This window comes from Silurus aristotelis, assembly GCF_946808225.1.
Source record: "Silurus aristotelis genome assembly, chromosome: 4".
Lineage (NCBI taxonomy): Eukaryota > Metazoa > Chordata > Actinopteri > Siluriformes > Siluridae > Silurus > Silurus aristotelis.
In genome coordinates, this window is record NC_139577.1 from 21,643,397 (window position 1) to 21,663,375 (window position 19,979).

Sequence of the window (19,979 nt, forward strand, 5' to 3'; positions counted from 1 at the left end):
TTATTGGGGCCTCATGACAGAACCTCCATACCATACCTTTCTCTAGACGTGGTCTGGGATTGTAACGGTAACCGGCTTGGCTCCAAAACACTGGGACAGAGCCTCGTGTCTGCACAAATGACAGCGTGTGATTATGCACGTGGATAAGCTGCTCTGTCTCTACGTAATTGGCCACACGTCCATCAGTGTCCACACCCCTTCGTTTGTAGCGCATACCTTTGAAAAGAAAGCTCAGGTTACACACGATAACCTTACAGTTCATACAGATTGACACCGTGTCAAGAGCACCAGACCTGAGCCATAAGCTTCAAGGCACATTCAAATGTCACACTTTAAATCTTTAAATATGTGTTTTACCAGCGCGGTGACGGCTGCGTCTGGATATGAGAGCCACCATGAAGCGCGGGTGAATGTCGTCCACACAGGTGTGCTGTTCTTGTAGAGGTGTCTCTGGGCTACTTTTTTCTTCGTCCGAGCTCTCGTTGTAGTTCACGACCAGCTCCTCCACCTGCACAAAGCCTTGGATTATGGGCATCACCCAAAAGTCCACCTCAGGAACCTGCAATATGATGCATTTAACATTCGGCTATTAGATTTTGTTGGGTTACAATGGTGTATTTTAAAATATAGGCATTTAAATGTGATATTTTGCACCTGTAGGTTTATTAGGTCCTGTATCATGTGTTTATTCCAGAAGAATCTGTCATCGACCTGCAGAAATAAAATTAAGGCATTAGCATTTTTTCAAAATTGTGCTGCAACTCCAAAAAGGTTTTTATTGCCCCTTGTTCATCTGCTTAACTAATTCCCCCAGTTAAAGAGCTTCTTGATTTGCCTTATAAAGAGAAGCAGGACTGAGCAGCCAGATACACTGCATTACAGGAAAGTAGCTCAGTTTCTTTCTCATAATTCCTTTAATTGAATAAGTTTTATCAAATCTACAAACACATCATAATATACAGTACAGACCAAAAGTTTGGACACACCTTCTCATTCAAAGAGTTTTCTTTATTTTCATGACTATGAAAATTGTAGAGTCACACTGAAGGCATCAAGGGCTATTTGAAGAAGGAGAGTGATGGGGTGCTGCGCCAGATGATCTGGCCTCCACAGTCACCGGACCTGAACCCAATCGAGATGGTTTAGGGGTGAGCTGGACCGCAGAGTGAAGGCAAAAGGGCCAACAAGTGCCAAGCATCTCTCAGGGAACTCCTTCAAGACTGTTGGAAGACCATTTCAGGTGACTACCTCTTGAAGCTCATCAAGAGAATGGCAAGAGTGTGCAAAGCAGTAATCAAAGCAAAAGGTGGCTACTTTGAGGAACCTACAATATGACATTTTTCAGTTGTTTCACACTTTTTTGTTATGTATATAATTCCATATATAATTCCACGTGTTAATTCATAGTTTTGATGCCTTCAGTGTGAATCTTCAATTTTCATAGTCATGAAAATAAAGAAAACTCTTTGAATGAGAAGGTGTGTCCAAACTTTTGGTCTGTACTGTACACGATTTAGCCATAACATTTACTATCTAGATCCAATGGCACCTGTTATAGGATGGAAAAAAGTAGCAAGTGATGTGTTCTCAAACTTTGTGTTGGAAGCAGAGAAAACGGGCAAGCATAAGAATAGGAGCGACTTTGACGAGGGCCAAATGATGATGACTGGACGACTGTGGGAGCATATGCTTTACTTACATGGAAAAGAGATAGCACTAGGATGCACAATATGAAGAAGGCATGCCTTGACACATACCACCTACTTAAGCACTGTTGTAGGCTAAGTACCTCCCTTAATGACATCGGCGACAACATGGCCATTGCCTTTTCAGCAGAATAATTCAACTCTGCCACAATGCAAAAAATTGTCCAAGAACGTTTTGAGTACCATAAAAATTTTAAGGTGTGGCCTTAAAATTCTTGATCCGGTCAAGCATTTTCGGAATGTGTGTGTGTGTGTGTGTGGGGGGGGGGGGGGGCATGGGGCCCCCATCTCTCCAACAAAAAGGACTTAAAGTATTTCCTGCTAATAAGAGATGTTTTACTGGCATAAGTGAGACCTACACAATATTGGGGAGGTGATTAAAATGTTATGGCTGATAAATGTACATTACCTTTTTAACAAGACTAAATAAATAAAAAAAAATGCTGGTCTTTTTTTATATACAATAAAGTGTCCAGTCTGGGTGTGTCAGATTTCTTCATTTAGTCAAACACTGCATACTCTGCCGAACAGGAAAAAGGAAATACAACAACAAAACATGGAAAGCCTTGTCTAACTTGTACATACACCACTTTGACTGTGGAAAATCTGGCACCGCTGCAGTGTAATTTATCAGTGGATGGTGTGTAATGTGGAACATCCTGACAATGTCTGCAGTAGAGAGGCCCCTCACCCGTTTCCATAGGGGCAGATCAGACTTCTCTAAGGTTCCCTGTCTCTGTACAGTATTTGTAAGGTCATAAGTGGGGCTGTAGTAAAAGGAATCAGAGTCCATGAATATCTTATTAAGCTCATCAAGCAGTCTCCTCTCCAAGCGCTCCTTTTCTTTATTCTCTTTGACCTAAAAACCATGAACAAACAAACAGGATTACGTTTAAAACACATGCATTAAACATAGGCCAGTGGAGTGATTAATTCAAACAAAAATGTAATAATGTCTATTTGATCACTTGGACACCTTTGAAAATGTACAAGCCCGAGGCATACAGAATTTAAAACAATACTCCTTCAAATGAATTGTGTATAGAAATGAAGGAAAGCTTCAAAATGAGCAATTAACCTTTTTCTTAATGGGAACTGCAACATTAGACTTAATTTGATTGAGAGTCTTTAGCAGGAATTTAGACTCATCTGGAGACTGGGTAATTTTCTCTGGTTTGTTAATCCCAAAGTGGTGCTTCTTACAAAGCTGGAAAAGAGAAGAGAAAGCAAAAACCATGTTGTGAATCATTAATCTCACTCACAAGAAGCAGAGCAAATCAAACCACATTAATATCATCTTAATAAAATGTATGGCAGACTAAGAAAACCTGTTCAAATGTCTACAAAAGACAGTGAAAAGGAAAACAAACGTATTGAAAGATTTCAATCCAGTTAAACTAAAACATTCCCAGCTAAAATATATAAAATAGTCTTTATGGGTGAGTGGTCCCCTGGTGGTCTAATGGTTAGGATGCGGCGCTCTCACCGCTGCGACCCGGGTTCGATCCCCGGTCAGGGAACCAACCCCAGCCACTCTTAGTGCTGGTCCCAAGCCCGGATAAATGGGGAGGGTTGCGTTAGGAAGGGCATCCAGCGTAAAAACACGTGCCAAATCAAACATGCGGATGATCCGCTGTGGCGACCCCTAACGGGAGAAGCCGAAAGAAAGTTTAGTCTTTATGGGGGGAAAAAACACCATTGCTGCCAGCATTAGCCATATCCTCATGTCCCTGTTTGGTCACCTGAGATAAAAATCACTAACGCCAATGAATAAATCAGTCAGCTCGGTTTCACTTACTATGTTTCTTGGTGTTTGCTAGTGCTTTGTTTTGATGAAAGCACAGAAACATCATGGACATTATCCAGAAAATATCATGATCAGAAGACATAAACTGGGAATGTAAATCATCTAGCTACCAAATCTTTAGGTAGGTTGCCTATTTCTCCGATGGGTTTCATAAGCCAGTAATTTACTCGACATATTCAGAATTTTTAGGGTATGGTTAGTCAAATTAAAAAAACCTAAACAAACATGTGCACATCATTTGTCAAATGTTTTATGTTTTGATTTATGCTTGATGCAGATTAAAACACAATTTTTTCTCCAGAAATCAGTCAGTGACATCCGACAAGTTTTCACAAACCACCAGACAAATATATTTCTCTCTACGATACTATTGGGTGCACAGAAATACTACAACCCTACTTAGAAAATCCATGTGCAATGATTATAAGCAGGGGAGATCTGTTCTAGAGCTGTTTGGACTATAGATAAACTACAGAGTCTCACACACATACAGAAAAAAAAAAAACACAAGAGTAGCTACCCGGGGGGGATGACTAACCTTGCCACACATCAGAATAATCATGCTGTGGTATGTGGTTGAAGACAAATTGCTGACAGCACACAAGAAGAATGATTACCAATTGCACATCTCAGAAAGCTGTACTTACATGAGCAAACCATCTTTTTTTTTTTTTCAATACGAGAAGCTCAACTAAGAGACTAAGTGACCTGAGACACACACACACACACACACACACACACCACCTCACATCCTCTAAATAACCTAGCTGATATCGACTGAAAGCTATTTCACTTAGGAGTCTTCAGTCGAAAGTCTTCTAATCTGTGTATAATAGAGATAAAGGGCGCTCTATAAATAGTGGATGCAAGAGAAGCCTACTAAACTCTTAAGGAATGCTGGAGCTGAATTTTTCTAACATGTTAAGAGAAAGGGAAGCTAATAACAGCTCAATACAAGCTATAGCCTATCATAAAATAAAGAAGCAATCAAAGAAAATGTTGTGTGCTGTAAAAGCTCTATTTCTTTCTGCAAATGATTTTGAAACTTCTCCTCACCTCCAACTCCAGATCCTGTGGTTCATCGTCAGACAGTGGGATAACGGTTATTTTTGTGATCTTGTACACCTTGTGCTCTCCTGGCAGTAAGCCTACAAGCGCTTTCTGGCGGATCAGGATCAGGCCCAGAGGAAAGTCTGCAGCAAAAAAGGAAAGGTGTGCGTCATGTTTAAAAAGTTCCTTTCATTCCACACCCTGTGACGGCATCTTTTCCCAGTTACAGCGCAAAACTATCTGGCCAGCGCTGATGAGTCACCCGTGTGAGAAATGCACTCAGTGAAACCAAAGAGTACACTTGAGCAAGATGTGGATTAGTCAAGACTTTGGGAGACAAGTAAGGAAGAAAACATGACAGTGTGTGCTTATATAGGAAAATGATCAGCGGACCGGCGCAATCATGAGGCCTGTTACCACCCTGAAGCTTATCGTTTTCCTATAACAGCGTAGACCCAAGGATTTTATTTGTCTTACACTGCAGCAATTACATTTTACAATATTACAATTCTTTATATTTGAATGAGCGGCATCCTACATATTAATCATTTATAGTTACATTTCATATTGTGAAACAAACACTTACAGCAACTATTAACATTCCCTCTTCAGCCTCTTTTTTTTTGTCTCTTGAATAATACAAACATTTTTACTTTTCATTTTACTAAGAATACTCAAAGTCGTCTGTCCTGAAAATGACCAGCTTTACCTCAAAGCACTGAATCTTTCATGAATAGAAAACAAACGTCTTCCATCTTCATAATTTCAGTGATTGATTTATAACTGATGTATGTGAAGTGTCTGCCATATAAGTCCCCATGTACTCAATGCTATTACAGTTTCCTGAACGAGAACAAGATTAATAAAAAATTCACCTTCTGATGAACCAGATTCCAGAATACAAGAGGGCTGTGGTATAAATAAACAATAACTGTGTACAGAAAGAAAAATAAGCAACCCGTAACCAGTTTTCCAGGATAGACACATTACCTGGACTTATCAAGAGAATTCTGACAAATGCAGCATGTATAAAACAACCTTCCCAGTATACATTACACTTGAAAGTTTGATATGTATTTCTAGTGAAATAGAGAGTAGAGTGTGCCTCAGAATGCAGAAGTTAGAAGTGTTGATTTGTGAGTGGTGATCTGAGTCATGCAGAGGAAGGTCAAATACGTACTTCGCATTTCGGAAAGGTGTGAATGAGCCCAGGTGGTTGGTGTGTGTGTGTGTGTGTGTGTGTGTGTGTGTGGTCAGGCAAAACTGGTTGCTGATTGCATATTTTCTATTTCTGTTCACAATTATTGGCTTTTGCCTCTTATTATATATTGCTGAGAAGCAATGAACTGACTGACAGTCATAGACCAAGTGCTCAATTGAGAAATGAAAGCCACATTAGTGAAACCTTCTCCCTTTCACTTTCAAAAGCCTGCCAAGCATGAAAATTCAGTGGTCAGAGAATAGCTCCTAAACCACCTAGACAAACCCTCTTCCATACCTACGTTAAAGCTTACTGGTTTTCAGAGACGTTCAAGCACAATGACAAAGCGTAACATTTATTCATCCCGTACTTCACACAAAATATGAGAGCCAAATATGCTAAATACATACATACATAGTTCCCTTTAATATCAATCATAGCAAGTAATTGCAGTAGACTACTTAAACAGTTAACATCATATTTGTGCAACAAATCAAAGAATCAGTGATAATAAACCATGAAACTCCACTCTCTCGACATCCACTATTTTGCTCTACTTTTGTGAAATGGCACAACCGCTGTGGAGTTTGCATAATGTCTGTTATTTTACATAATGTCACTGTCTTTGCAGCACAGGAATGCAAAACAGGAACTTATCGAGGAACTGTGCAGTTCTCTATCAGGATGATATCAGAGACCGAATTGAACCTATTTAACGTCCTATTTCAGTTCCTGAGCAAAACCCATGTCACTGTGCATCTTACCAGCGTGAAGTTGAATCTTTCCAATAACGCCCTCCACCAGTCCCAAACAGATTGGATTCCAAGCTAGTAGCAGGTCGGTTGCTAAAACACAGAACAAAATAACCAACATGGAATGCAACATTAAAATTTGCAACATCTTTACATGTGCACATATGAAATACGTGAAGTATATACACACTTGACCACATTATATAAATATAGCATTTTTGTGACTTGTGATATTTATAGTTTTTGAAGCCGAGCAACTGAAATTAGCATCAGTGAGTTTGGTACAATCTGAGCAAAATGACTTCTCAAATTTCTGTCTGTGCACAATTTACAATTAAATACGTTCGTATTGAGCTTAATAAAAGACATCGGTTACTACAATCCTCAGATTGTAATCGTAAAAATATAGGTTGTGTATACATATAAAAATCAAATATTCTTCCAAACGAGCTGGTGTCGGCGATCCATGCAAAACAGCGGAAACCCTTTTCCAATTAAATAATGAAACAGCGCTGCAACCTAACCGGCTCGGCTTGGTTGCACACACAAGCTAAAGGCCAGAGCGCCTATTGCCAACTCATTTACATCCTTTAACACTAGGACTTCATCCACTCAATGGCGTACTAACTAAACTGACTGACATACCAGTGCAAACACACCAACTATTTAATGTTGATGTCTTCTCAGTCATTCAATATCTGTAAAAGCTAATTGTTTTTCTGGTTTTCCTGCACACTTTTTATCACTTAAGCCATTTGTACAATTTGAACATCAGGACAAAAGAGATCCTGAACCTCTCAATAAAAATGTTGAGTGAAATGAGTGAAAAACATTACTTGCTGCACTACAATATTTAAAAACTCACCTATGCAAAAAAATGAGTGATGGACGATGTAAAAAAAATAAGCTAACTGTGTGATACAATAAAACCATCATCATATCAAACTCCTGTAAAGCCACATCAATACACAGGCATGCTTTGATTTTTGTAACACATGGCTTAGCCAAGAGGTTTACACAGCTGTAGATAAAGTAGAGGAAACATATATATGACCATCTAGTCATATATGTAGAAAAAAGATTTTTATTCATTAATACATACTGATGCACACCACAGTAATCAGAATAAACCTGATCTTAAGTGATACATCTCTGACTCATTTCATCTATACCACATTGAACATCGTTATATGTTACATCACAATCCTCGTACAAAAAAAAAATGAGTCCACACTGAAACCTGAGAAGATCACATCTACCAAAGCCTGCTCTGTAAACCACAGGTCTATGCTACGTCTCTGTGATACACTGATCTCTGAAGTCACTAGAAAACAACAACGCAGTTCAGTTTTATTTGTGCAGCCCAATTTAGGAGTGAGCGAGCCTGAAGTGTGTGTGTGTGTGTGTGTGGAGGAGGGAAGCTGCAGAGAAACCAGAATAAGAACAGAAGCCAACCTCTTCTTGGTGACATCAGATAGTGAGATTATAAATAATTACAGTATATTGATGTAGAAGAGTCAAAACAGTGTTGTGTTGAAAGGATGTTCAGGATGTGAATACTGGCAACACAAGCTCTGGGATGAGCATAGGACAGTCTTTATGATTATGACATCAGATCTTAGGTACACATCTGCAGTATCCAAATAATGTCAGGTTTAACATAAATGGTGCAGCTGTGGAAGGTATGTTATATGAGCTCTCCAGCTGTCCTGTTCTCTGTTACTTCTCGAAGATTTTATCAGGCTGCCTTCGCTACCTACAGTCCCACATTCACTACATGCTTCTAGCACAAAAATCAAAAATCTAATTACTTCCGTCTTTATAACAAGTCTTTCGGATTTCCGACGACTTCTATAGCTCGGGATGAGTAAATTGATGCAGCGCTTCTGTTCTTGAAAAAAGTAGGGCATGCCCGTTGTTTTTAACACCTCTATTTGTAGGGCAGAGCCGGCCTCCTGTGTGCTGATTGGTTTATACTTTTAAAAAAATCGAAGCACATCGTTTAATAGTTGGGCGCGTCTGGGATTATTAACCAATCCCAGCAGAGGGGGCGGGATATACCGGAATGTGCGTAGGAGAAAAAATTTAAACGCAAAAGCACATAGATGCTCTCCTTCATCTTATTCGGTTTTGATCAGGCTTCTCGTAGATATCGACTCAACACTTCGTTTGGTGTATTAAATGAATGTTTTAAATGTGTAGTACAAGCGGAATGGGAGTTGTTCTTATTTTTCCTTATTGTCTAACTTTCAGTCGTGTAGGAACTACACAGGTAAATGTAGTAAAATAACCTTTAAGGCCACTATAAACAGCTGTAGTGTATGAACTTACCGGCTCTCACGGCCATGGAGCCGTCCTTCCTGCTGCACCACAGAGCGTTGTCTCCACTCTGGAGAATATAATGGTCTTTCGCCTGAAACAGCTCCATGTCCACGTCTAGTCAAGTGAGAAAAAACAAGTCGACATGCAGCTATGGAGCAATGAACACGTCCGCTCCGAGTCTAGGGAGAGCGCACATTAAAGCATCCGGCTCATGTAGTTAGCCGACTAGCTAACCTGCTTCAGCCCTGATAAATGACAGTACAGTCTAGAGACAGCGCACACCTTTAGCGCTATCTCTTAGCGCCTACTACACTAATACACCTCACTATTTCATCAGTTTAAATTCTGATTCGCGTTATCAACCTATTTCCCTCTGATGACAGCGCAGACATTTTAACAGCACTAGTCCAACACGAGATGTCTGTGTTCGAGCCTGACTTGGGCTCTGATGTTTCCCCCCGTGAATGAACAGCAGAGCTGTGGATAGGCGTACAGGGTTGCCAGGTGGATATAAAACCCCCCACAGCGGAATGCTGGTAAAGTCCATATCCTGGTTTCCAAATACGACATCGTTACCATTACTGGGTAACACAGTGTAAAACGTAGGTTTTCGTAGCTATATACTATTAAAATGGTAATGATTTTATTATTAAATATTTAATCAGTTTAAACAAGTTTTAGGTAAAAAATAAAAATAAAAATCAACGCTGTGGAATTTTGATGGTATTTACACTCTTGATAATAAATTACTGCTAACAGCACCTTATGGTGTGTTCTGTTCCTCTTATACTATCAACAGTATACAAATAATACACGATTTAACCTGTTTAAAGGTACATTTAACAGTGTGTGAACATTTTCAAGACAATGAATCTGCTGTAATTCGGTTCAATTCTTGTGTGTGTGGTTCATGGTGGTGAAGGCTCAGTGGTTAAGCCTCTGGGCTGCTAATCAGAAGGTCAGGGATTCAATCAGTGTCCCCATAAAAATACCATTAAAGTTGTTACTACAGAATCAATATTATGTCAGTGATGTTCTTAGAACTACTGTCCGCGATTCTGTTGTGCACACCTAATGAACATCGTCTCACTGATTAGATTTGAAATTTCAACAGACCTCTGGTATAAGAGATTTCCTTTTAATAAATGAAGAAGACATGAGAATGATTAGACCAATTTCTGTAGCAAACACAAGAGTTTCTCTCTTACAGTGTCATACAAAGCCACTGTCCATAAATTGGACCTGAGAAACTATGCGTGTTTAATACGAAACATATTTAATCATCCACTGTATTCAAATGAATCAGCAGAGGTAGCACAAACACACGGGGATGTGGCAACACTAAAGGAGTGAGTGGATGAGCCCAAGTTCCTGCAGGAACCACATCACGTGACTACCTCCGTCATTTCAAGGGGAAAAAAAAACCAGAGCACAACAACCAGGGCCTGTTCATGATTCATCACTGCTGCTGCTTATAAGCATGCTTTCTGGATTCCTTTGCTCGATGTGGAGTAATAATTCGTTCCATAGTCAGCAATCAGTGATAAAAAAACATTGACTTTTTGGTTTGGAATTATTTCAAAGCACATTTATCAAAATACATAATTTTGGAAGCTGGATCAATTATTCTATTACATTGTTCAAATTAGCTAATTTGTCACGGTTTCTTGTGAAGTGTCCAAGTTAAGTTTAAATTACTTTTTTTTTGTACCTATACACACACATTCAGTGGTCACTTTATTTGGTACATGTATTCACTGGTTTAACAGGTAAACATACTATATAGGGGCACTTTGTGTACTGAAGAATAACAAAGGAAAGATGTCCCATAGGATTACCACTGGTCTGACATTACTTGGGCAGTGGACCATTGTCAGCAGTGACCCTAAAATGGTAATGTATTTAGCACTGGCAGGAACAATGGGGATTTTGAGCACCCCAGTGTTGTTGTGGAGTCTAGCAAGGGCTATGGAATGATTAAGAAAAATTAGGCATGGAAAACCTGAGCTATAATTATAACTGTTCAGTGATGGATCATTTTATTAATGGATGGGATATACTGTGTACCGTGCATAGACAGATGGCTAAATCAAATACTCAAAGCCTCGGCCTTATCACACATTTAGTATGTTAACATGATTAGTCTTGATCACACATATCTGAAAGAAGCAGTCTATTCCAATTTTCTTTATTATTTTTATAGAATATACTTTCAATGTAAAGTGATATAAGTAACATTTGCTCTATACATTTGTATTGCAGTCATTTTGATTTACCTTTCAAATCTGTAGGAGTATGAATGTATCAAATATATCTCTCTTTGCAACCCATTGTAACAGTACACTGCTCCTTTATATCACAGTCATTTAGTGCTCACAGAGCCTCACAGAAGTCACATGAGAAAGGGTACACAGTGTATATTTCAGGTCTTTTATTATTCATGTATATTTTGTGTTTTAAGAGAATACACTTATGTGGAGATGGAGGACATTTTTACCACTGGAAAATATGTAAAAATGTTTGTTTTGGCACAAAAATAGAATATAAATATAACACTGTTGTCTATATCATTCAACCATTAATACTAATGTTGACAAGTATCATGATCACAACATTATAGTCAAAACACAGCTAATCTGAATCAGTCTTTGCTTTTGAAATGTAAAGATTCGATATATAAGGAGTTGACCCTTTTAATACTTGTTAAATGGCTGTTTTTCGTGTGCTGTTATAAAATCAGTTAACAAAATTATTGTCCTTCTAAGAAAAATTTGGTATTCTTATTGGAATTTCAAAAGCTTTTCATCCTTCATGGAAAACACTAAAGGCAAACATTGGGTACTTATCCTAAGTAAAAGCAAAAATAAAGCACATTCATTTGAATAAAGGCCTCTTTTTTGAGACTGAGTTTCAGGATGAAACTCAAGGCCACCACAAGGTCACCACTATGGTCCTGCTACAATACACTTGTACAGTAAAAATCCACAAGAGCGCCATCACATAACAGCACGCATAACTGCACTCAGCAAACAAATTACATATTAAATGTCAGCCAAAGGAACAATTAAATTAATTGTGCATGCAACCAATAACAGACTGAGGAGATGTGACTGGTGTCTCTTTCACACTAAAGCTTTGGTTTACAGTCATGATATCTCCTTGGCTCTCTCAGTGTCTGCCTGGCTGAACAAAATAGGCTCTCCCTTTTCAGCTTCAGTGCTTTTTTTCACCGGTGCTTCTAATTGCTCACCCCGCATCTCCAGTTCTTCAAGAATGGTTTGTACTCTGCGGACACCATCACGTCGGGCCTGACGTACATCTATACGTCCCTCAGGATCAACTGAGTCCAGAGCCAACAGTTCTTTGGTCAAAAATTCCTCTAGTGTCAGATATCTTTTATCATTCTTTTTGCCATTAAATCCTTTCACCTCCTGGGACAATTTCTCAACCCGATCCAAGATTTGCTCTACCTTTGCCAGTCCTGGGTGACTTGAGCTGGGCTCCATTTTCTCCTCAGGTTGAACTTCTGGTTGTGGAGATGCTGGTTCCTGGGGTTCAGGTGCCACTGGAACCTGCATTGAACCTATATTAGCAATCTCTGGCACTTGTTCAGATTGTAGCACAGGCTGTTGTATGGGGGACTGCACAGGCTGTGGCACAGGCTGTGGAACAGGCTGTTGTCTGGGGGTCTGTATATGTTCGAGTTCAGGTTCCTGTATGGGATACGGTGTCAATGGTGATGTGGGATGTTGGTTAGGGGGCTGTGGTTCGGCCACTCTCTGAATAGGAATCTCAATGGGGTGGCTGGTACGATGTTGAACAGGATGCTCAGTTTTAGAAGGAATCTCTGTATGTACAACATGCTGCTGAACCTGGGAATAAAAGAGATTAAGACATTAGTTCCTGTTTTTGCAACATACTGTAAATGTTTGAATGTTAGTTTTATAAAAGTAAAAATAATATGCCTCAAATCACACCTCTCTTTAAAGCGCAGTGTTTTCAATAAAGCAGGGGTGTGGCTTCTACTGATGTATGTTCTGTGCATCGTATTCTTAATTAAACATGCCAAAGTATTCACTGTGCCAACATTACCTGTGGCCTCTCACTCATGAGCTGTGCTCTGACTGGCTCCTGAGCCCTCACATTAGTCATTAAAATGGGACTAGCTGAACGATTCTGCTCAAGCTGGATTGGCACTTGTTCGCGGTAGGTTGGGGCTTTTTCTCTTGTGGAAAATGCAGGGCTAGGGCTCCACTCTTCTGGTTGGTGGCTGTGAAGTGACGGTTGGTATTCAGTTTGCCAGAAGCGCTTAGGATGGACATTTTGGGTTTGTGGGCTACCTCCAGTCCCCTCATGAATGACAGTAATGGGAATATATCCTGCCCGGAGGCCAGTGTTGCTCTGTCTGAAAGGTTGATGATGTGAGTTGGTATGGGCCTGTGTCCCCTGTGGTGATTGGTGCACATGGTGAACCTTAAATCAATGAAATATTCAAAAATTCAATAAGGTGCATAAAAATAGATTTTAGAACCACTGTTAAGTCAACACTTTAAACTGTCTTAAATAAATAGCATGCTTTACCATTGGACAGATACAAGTTTCCATGCATTCTAAAATATTTCTGTTTATATCATTCATTCATAGTAAAGCATGAGTGTTTTTCATTATAAAATCTTTGTTTTTAGTACAATAACTTAAGACACAGTATTGACCCTCATAGCATTTAGTTGCACAGGAGACCGAAACATGTGTAAAGTTCAATCAAACAAATTACAAGTATCTGTAAATCATTTTTCCTCAAACATTTTAAGTATTACATGCAAAACCTTCAACTTCCTGTATATGACTTAACGTGATATTGCAGATTTAATTGATTCTACCAAATATGAGTGTTTATATTCAGGCTTAGGTTTACTCAAAATTACTCAAGAAGTTCTAGGTCTCAAAACTATATAATAATTTATACACTCCTAAAATGCTAATACCATTTTCTTTTGTGCATTTAGCCATCACAAAGTTCACTGGGTTTGTACCTCAGGTCCATGAGAAGAAGGTGAACAGGACAGGCAGTGTGAATCGGGCTCTGACGTGGCCTGTACTGGAGATCTTGGTCGACAGTGCAGTGTGGGAGTCGGGGATGGTGTCCGGCCATCTGCTCTTAGGTTTTGTTGATTTTTTGGATACATATAAGAAAACGGTGAATACTGTTGTTGCCTGGGTTCGATATTTTCATGGGAGACTGGGATGGGTATATAGCCCTGACGTAGGGTTGGCTGTTTCATCTCTGAAAAGAAAACTTTGTGCATTTCCTGAGGAGATGATTCTGTAGATGCACAGGGCCCGTTGGGGGAGAGCTGAGTGCCCTGCAACACATTTATTAAATACATAATATAAACAAATGTTACCGAAATGTAATGGCAAACATGTTAGATGCTACACAATAATTTCCACTCAGTTAACAGGAAAAATATTTAAGCAAATGCATAACCTGAAAATTAAATTACCAAATGAATCTTCATGAAAAGTAAAAGATGAAATTTTAAGAGGGATGATGCTTGCTTTATGTTATAGCAAAATCTTCACGTTTAACCTTCACTATTCTTGTAAAACAAAGTCAGTTCATCACCTCACAGATTAGTGTAAGCTTTCACCTTTCAGCCCCATGTAGTATTTCACACATACTACACTATTGTTTATTTCTGTCACAACATATTTTCACATTTTCACCTACGCTACATTGAGTTCTTTTTTCCAAAAAACAAAAGTGTCCATAAAACCTCTGTACTCAATCCAGGATAGTTTCCATAGATTAAAACATCTCAGGCAGCAACTTATTTTCCATTCATAAATGTGAAATAACCAGCTAAAGAAAACATTTCAAAATCCTTACACTATGTGTTATATCACTGCAATGGTACGTGCATAGCAGTTCTATTCTGTGAAATAGATATACAGATTATGAAATGCTTGTCTAAAGTATTCACAGTCTGGTTTTACTACAAATTGTGGATCATATATGCACAGCCAACCTGTTCCAGTCCTTCCCGAAATTGCATTCAAATAAAAAATTAATTCTAATAATTTTGTTGTTCCTGGGTGCGCAATCAGAAGCATGCGTGAAGGAATAAACATGGGGTACAGTAATCTACCCCAAAGTGCTTTTAATCCTCTTATACCATAGCACTATTTAAAATATATTTAAAGCATGCTGTGGCAGTTTGTGCATAGAAAACTTTCATCCATCCATATATAGTGGCATTTAAGGTTTGCCAAAACTTCCTGTTCCTTCATTTCCTTTGCTGAATATGGGGGGACATTTACCTTTACATACGTTCTTTAATTCATTATTAGACAAAGTATTTGAAACATACCCATGACTAAGTTCTTATTGAAGACCTGATACCCTATTAGAATAAGCACAATATTATTTAAACCTGTGATTTGCCTTGTAGCCAGAACTACTTCAGAAACATGCAGTTATACACAATAAATCAATGCCTTCTAACCAGTCAGCTTGAGGTAGTGTACAGGGATGTTTTGTAGGCTTTGACCTTTTAAATATTTCTTGTATTTGTAAATGAATTTGCTCGTTGTGGCCAAAGAGAACATATTAAACTCATGGCTAATGGGTGTGGTACCACACTTTGACTAAACAAAGGTTGTACAACTGAATATGATCTTCTCTAGCTTCAACATCGCTAGGGCAGGAAAATACCAAAGCCATAAATGGTTGATCCAGGATCATATTTAAAGAAGAAATCCTAATACCAGTAAATGTTCTGCAGATGTTCGTATTACTAGAAATATTCGCCATACATTTACCAACACGACATGACTCACTGTGTGTGTGCTCAATGGATTGCTGTTTGGTTGACACTGTAGCTTAAAATATACTTGGTGAGGGGGTGAGCTTCACAAAACAGATCCCTGATGAGAAAAGATTTGCCTTACTCAATGTGACTTGGTGGGTTCTGCCCCAGACCATCTAGCACATTAGCTTTGGAAGCAGAAATAGGAACATCGCCCTAATAATATTACAGTCAAAGTCTATGACAGGTAAAATAGTAGGTCCGTAGATGAATGCTCCTGGCTTGATATAAAGCTTAGCAGTTGTCTTGATCGTATGAGTAATAAGTGAAGAAGAAAAAAGCAAACAAGAAACAGAACATGAGTGACCTTCTGTCCTCTGACTATTTGGCATGACCATGCGCCCAGTTTATCTCCTGGCAGCTGTGTCTTTCCAGCAGATTCTTGGTGACACTAACTTTGGACAACAGCAAGTGTTGATCTTTCTTAATGAGAGATACCAGCTGGCCAGCACTAGTCTGTACCACAAGTGTTTCGAACCTCACTATGTAAAAGGAATGTTCTCTACTGTTTATGAGCTCAAGTTATTCCACAGCAACACTCCCTCCCCCAAGGTTGAATATATATTATTTGGACCCAGTTGGACTTCAGAGGGTCTTGTAGACCATCTCTGTGAATGTTCAATCAGATTTTGCTGCCCAATAAAAAAGTGTTCTATTTATTTATTTTATTCTGATAGCTGAACCATCTACCTTGGCTTGTCCCTGGCTAAAGGCATTAGCTTCCATTGGCTATCGCTGAAGCATGTGAGGGTGGATCCGTCTCAAATCCCTTGTAAGGAAAACTTTCGGAGGTGCGATACCGCACAGTTCCAGCGATATTACCCACAAACCGCAGTCTGCGCAGCTCCTGGGGCTTTAAATAAACATTATGGAGATGGTCAAACACTCAGGGTCTTTAGGCGACATAATAACTGCAGTGCGTCACACACACACTTACACACACAGACACACACACACAGATCAGTCAAGCTTAGATCACAACACGAAAATATGTCCGTGCGTTAGGAACCCATCAATCCGTTAGGAGAATATGAGAAGAAGCGCTATTTTCGGCGCGCAGCCTGGACTTCATCATGCCAGAGACTAAACCACAACTCCAGCCACACAGCCCATATTTAAGTCTATAACCGGCAATTGATTTAATGGATATTTTTTTCTGCGCAATTTGATAAAAATGGAGTCCAGGTAAAAGTTGGATAAGCAGACTAATGCAGCAGTAAAAAAAAATGCGATCGACACGATTTCTCTGGTCCAAATAAATGTAAGCTGTCATCCATCTCACAGCCACGCACTGCACTTATGAAGATGAGGGGAGACCCCGAGCCTGGAGCTGAACTTCCTGCATGTTCCCCCGCGCTTTGGAGCTGAAGGTTATCGCGCTTACCCGCTTGCTGTCGTGCCGGGGGTCGTTCCACGTAGTGATGCGATTGTTGTGATCCACGAAAAACGGCCATCCGGTCTGAGGGTCAATTTTTATCTCCCATCCTGGAGGCAAAGGATCATTGGTAGCCATTGTTTCAACAGGAGACAGTGTTTTCATAATCTGATATAGCTTCGGTCCTGAATATTGAGCCATGACGGCGCACTCAGGTCCTTTAAAGAAGCTCTCGGGTGACGCGCGCTGAAAAGGCGGTGCTTCGCGAATCAACTAGTGCGCTCCTGAAGAAAGTTCTAGCGCTATAATTAACCCGGGATAGAAAATGTCTTACTTTTATGGAGAGATTTCTTATTCATTTACTCCTCTTCATTATCCGTTTTATTATCTTTTTTTTAAATAAATAAATAATAATAATAATAATAATAATAATAATAATAATAATAATAATAATAATAGCAAAAACTGCTACTACTAATGTAATAATAAATGTTTCGTCTTGTGCATTTTCTTGGGTGAATTGGTAACAGCTAAACGTAAAGAAACTAACACACACACACACACACACACACACACACACACACACACACACTAATGTTAGTGCACCCTAAAACAATGACCACACCAACTTTTCAGAATGTCATTGTGTAGGAACTGATTTCCCCTTCGTATATTTAACAGGTATCTTGTCATTGATCGTTTTTTATTCTTAATTACTGAATACTTATTCAAAATCTTCGGTCAAATACAGACAGGTGATTGTGCATAACATAACTCACACTGACACTTAATAAATAAACACATGATTTAGTATTTTTTGTAATTTTGTCATTTATGATAAGCAAAGTAAATGGAGACGTGGTGGTGGAATGAGGAAGTGCAGGAGAGCATTAGGGGAAAGAGATTGGCAAAACAGAAGTGGGATCGACAGAGTGATGAGAAAAGTAGGCAGGAGTACAAGGAGATGCGGCAGCAGGTTAAAAGGGATGTGGCGAAAGCCAAGGAAAAGGCATATGAGGAACTGTATAAGAGGTTGGACACTAAGGAAGGAGAAAAGGATTTATACCGATTGGCCAAGCAGAGGGACCGAGCTGGGAAGGATGTACTGCAAGTTAGAGCAATAAAGGATGGAGAGGGAAATGTGTTGACTAGTGAGGAGAGTGTGTTGAGAAGATGGAGGGAGTATTTTGAGCAGCTGATGAATGCGGAAAATCAGAGAGAGAGAAGGTTGGAGGATGTGGAGTTGGTGAAGCAGGATGTAGATAGGATTAGTAAGGAGGAAGTGAGAGCAGCGATTAAGAGGATGAAGAATGGAAAGTCGGTTGGACCAGATGACATACCGGTAGAAGCGTGGAGATGTTTAGGAGAGATGGCAGTGGAGTTTTTAACCAGATTGTTTAACAGGATTCTGGAAGGGGAGAGGATGCCTGAGGAATGGAGAAGGAGTGTGCTGGTACCGATCTTTAAGCATAAGGGAGATGTGCAAACCTGCAGTAACTACAGGGGAATTAAGTTGATCAGTCACACCATGAAGTTATGGGAAAGAGTAGTGGAAGCCAGGCTGAGAGAAGAGGTGACCATCTGTGAGCAACAGTATGGTTTCATGCCGAGGAAGAGCACCACAGATGCCTTATTTGCTTTGAGGATGTTGATGGAGAAGTATAGAGAAGGACAGAAGGAGCTGCATTGTGTATTTGTGGATTTAGAGAAAGCGTACGACAGGGTGCCGAGAGAGGAGTTGTGGTATTGTATGAGGAAGTCAGGTGTGTCAGAGAAGTATTTGAGGGTGGTGCAGGACATGTATGAGGACAGTGTGACGGCAGTAAAGTGTGCAGTAGGTACGACAGACTGGTTCAGGGTGAAGGTTGGACTACATCAAGGATCGGCCCTGAGCCCTTTCCTGTTTGCAGTGGTGATGGACAGGTTGACGGACGAGGTCAGACAGGAGTCTCCCTGGACTATGATGTTTGCAGATGATATTGTGATTTGTGGTGAGAGTAGAGAGCAGGTTGAGAAGAGCCTGGAGAGGTGGAGATATGCGCTTGAGAGAAGGGGAATGAAAGTCAGTAGGAGTAAGACAGAGTACATGTGTGTGAATGAGAGGGAGGGCAGTGGAGTGATGCGGTTGCAGGGTGAAGAGGTGAAGAAGGTGGAGGAGTTCAGGTACCTGGGGTCAACAGTGCAAAGTAATGGAGAGTGTGTTAGGGAAGTAAAGAAAAGAGTGCAGGCAGGGTGGAGTGGGTGGAGAAGAGTGACAGGAGTGATTTGTGATAGAAGAGTATCTGCAAGAATGAAAGGGAAAGTTTATAGGACTGTGGTGAGACCTGCGATGTTGTATGGATTAGAGACAGTGGCATTGAGTAAAAGACAGGAGGTGGAGCTGGAGGTAGCAGAGCTGAAGATGTTGAGGTTTTCGTTGGGAGTGACGAGGATGGACAAGATTAGAAATGAGTTTATTAGAGGGACAGCACATGTAGGATGTTGTGGTGACAAGGTGAGGGAGGCGAGATTGAGATGGTTTGGACATGTGCAGAGAAGGGACATGAATTATATTGGTAGAAAAATGCTGAAGATGGAGCCACCAGGTAGGAGGAAAAGAGGAAGGCCAAGGAGGAGGTTCATGGATGTGGTGAGGGAAGACATGCAGGTAGTTGGTGTAAAAGAGGCAGATATAGAGGACAGGGTGGTATGGAGACGGATGATCCGCTGTGGCGACCCCTAATGGGAGCAGCCGAAAGAAAAAGAAGAAGAAGAAAGTAAATTTTTTGAATCAATTTTGCCAACATGCTATTTACAATTTACACTATTTTATAGGCATATTTACTAATAAAAGTTATAAAAGTATATTTAGTATGTTGTATTTTATGACTCATCTTATAAGAATCATTCAAATAGTG

At 39.9% G+C, this 19,979-nt stretch overlaps 2 protein-coding genes across 3 annotated transcripts in view; both read right to left on the reverse strand.

Annotated features, from left to right (window-relative positions):
* Positions 1–9,344, reverse strand: part of inpp5f (inositol polyphosphate-5-phosphatase F) — an 18,658-nt gene extending 9,314 nt beyond the window's left edge. Inside the window, exons 1-8 of the mRNA XM_083538970.1 lie at positions 8,848–9,344; positions 6,529–6,609; positions 4,570–4,706; positions 2,785–2,913; positions 2,398–2,565; positions 655–711; positions 358–559; positions 37–216 (exon numbers count right to left, since the gene is read on the reverse strand). Of these exons, the coding sequence (XP_083395096.1) occupies positions 37–216; positions 358–559; positions 655–711; positions 2,398–2,565; positions 2,785–2,913; positions 4,570–4,706; positions 6,529–6,609; positions 8,848–8,944 (1,051 nt within the window). The 5' untranslated portion in view covers positions 8,945–9,344. The remainder of the gene's footprint in view (positions 1–36; positions 217–357; positions 560–654; positions 712–2,397; positions 2,566–2,784; positions 2,914–4,569; positions 4,707–6,528; positions 6,610–8,847) is intronic.
* A 1,666-nt stretch (positions 9,345–11,010) lies between these two features.
* bag3 (BCL2 associated athanogene 3) lies at positions 11,011–17,341 on the reverse strand. 2 transcript variants are annotated; one of them, XM_083538182.1, is made up of 4 exons: positions 17,092–17,341; positions 13,872–14,201; positions 12,931–13,311; positions 11,011–12,710 (listed from the first exon to the last, which is right to left on the reverse strand). In XM_083538182.1, exons 1-4 carry the CDS (start codon positions 17,281–17,283, stop codon positions 11,985–11,987), a joined length of 1,629 nt encoding a protein of 542 aa, XP_083394308.1. In that variant the 5' UTR covers positions 17,284–17,341; the 3' UTR covers positions 11,011–11,984. The 2 variants fall into 2 exon arrangements, with proteins under 2 accessions (XP_083394308.1, XP_083394309.1); XM_083538183.1 differs by having other exon boundaries at positions 12,931–13,284; positions 17,092–17,322.
* Between the last annotated feature and the right edge of the window lie 2,638 nt (positions 17,342–19,979).

Bases quoted from the DNA above. Each gene is read 5' to 3' on its own strand.
- bag3 (XM_083538182.1), bottom strand. From the start codon at position 17,283: ATGGCTCAATATTCAGGACCGAAGCTATATCAGATTATGAAAACACTG. The intron at 14,202-17,091 runs GTAAGCGCGATA...AATGTGTTGCAG, and splicing joins CCCGGCACGACAGCAAGCGG to GGCACTCAGCTCTCCCCCAA. The intron at 13,312-13,871 runs GTACAAACCCAG...CATTGATTTAAG, and splicing joins CTTCTTCTCATGGACCTGAG to GTTCACCATGTGCACCAATC.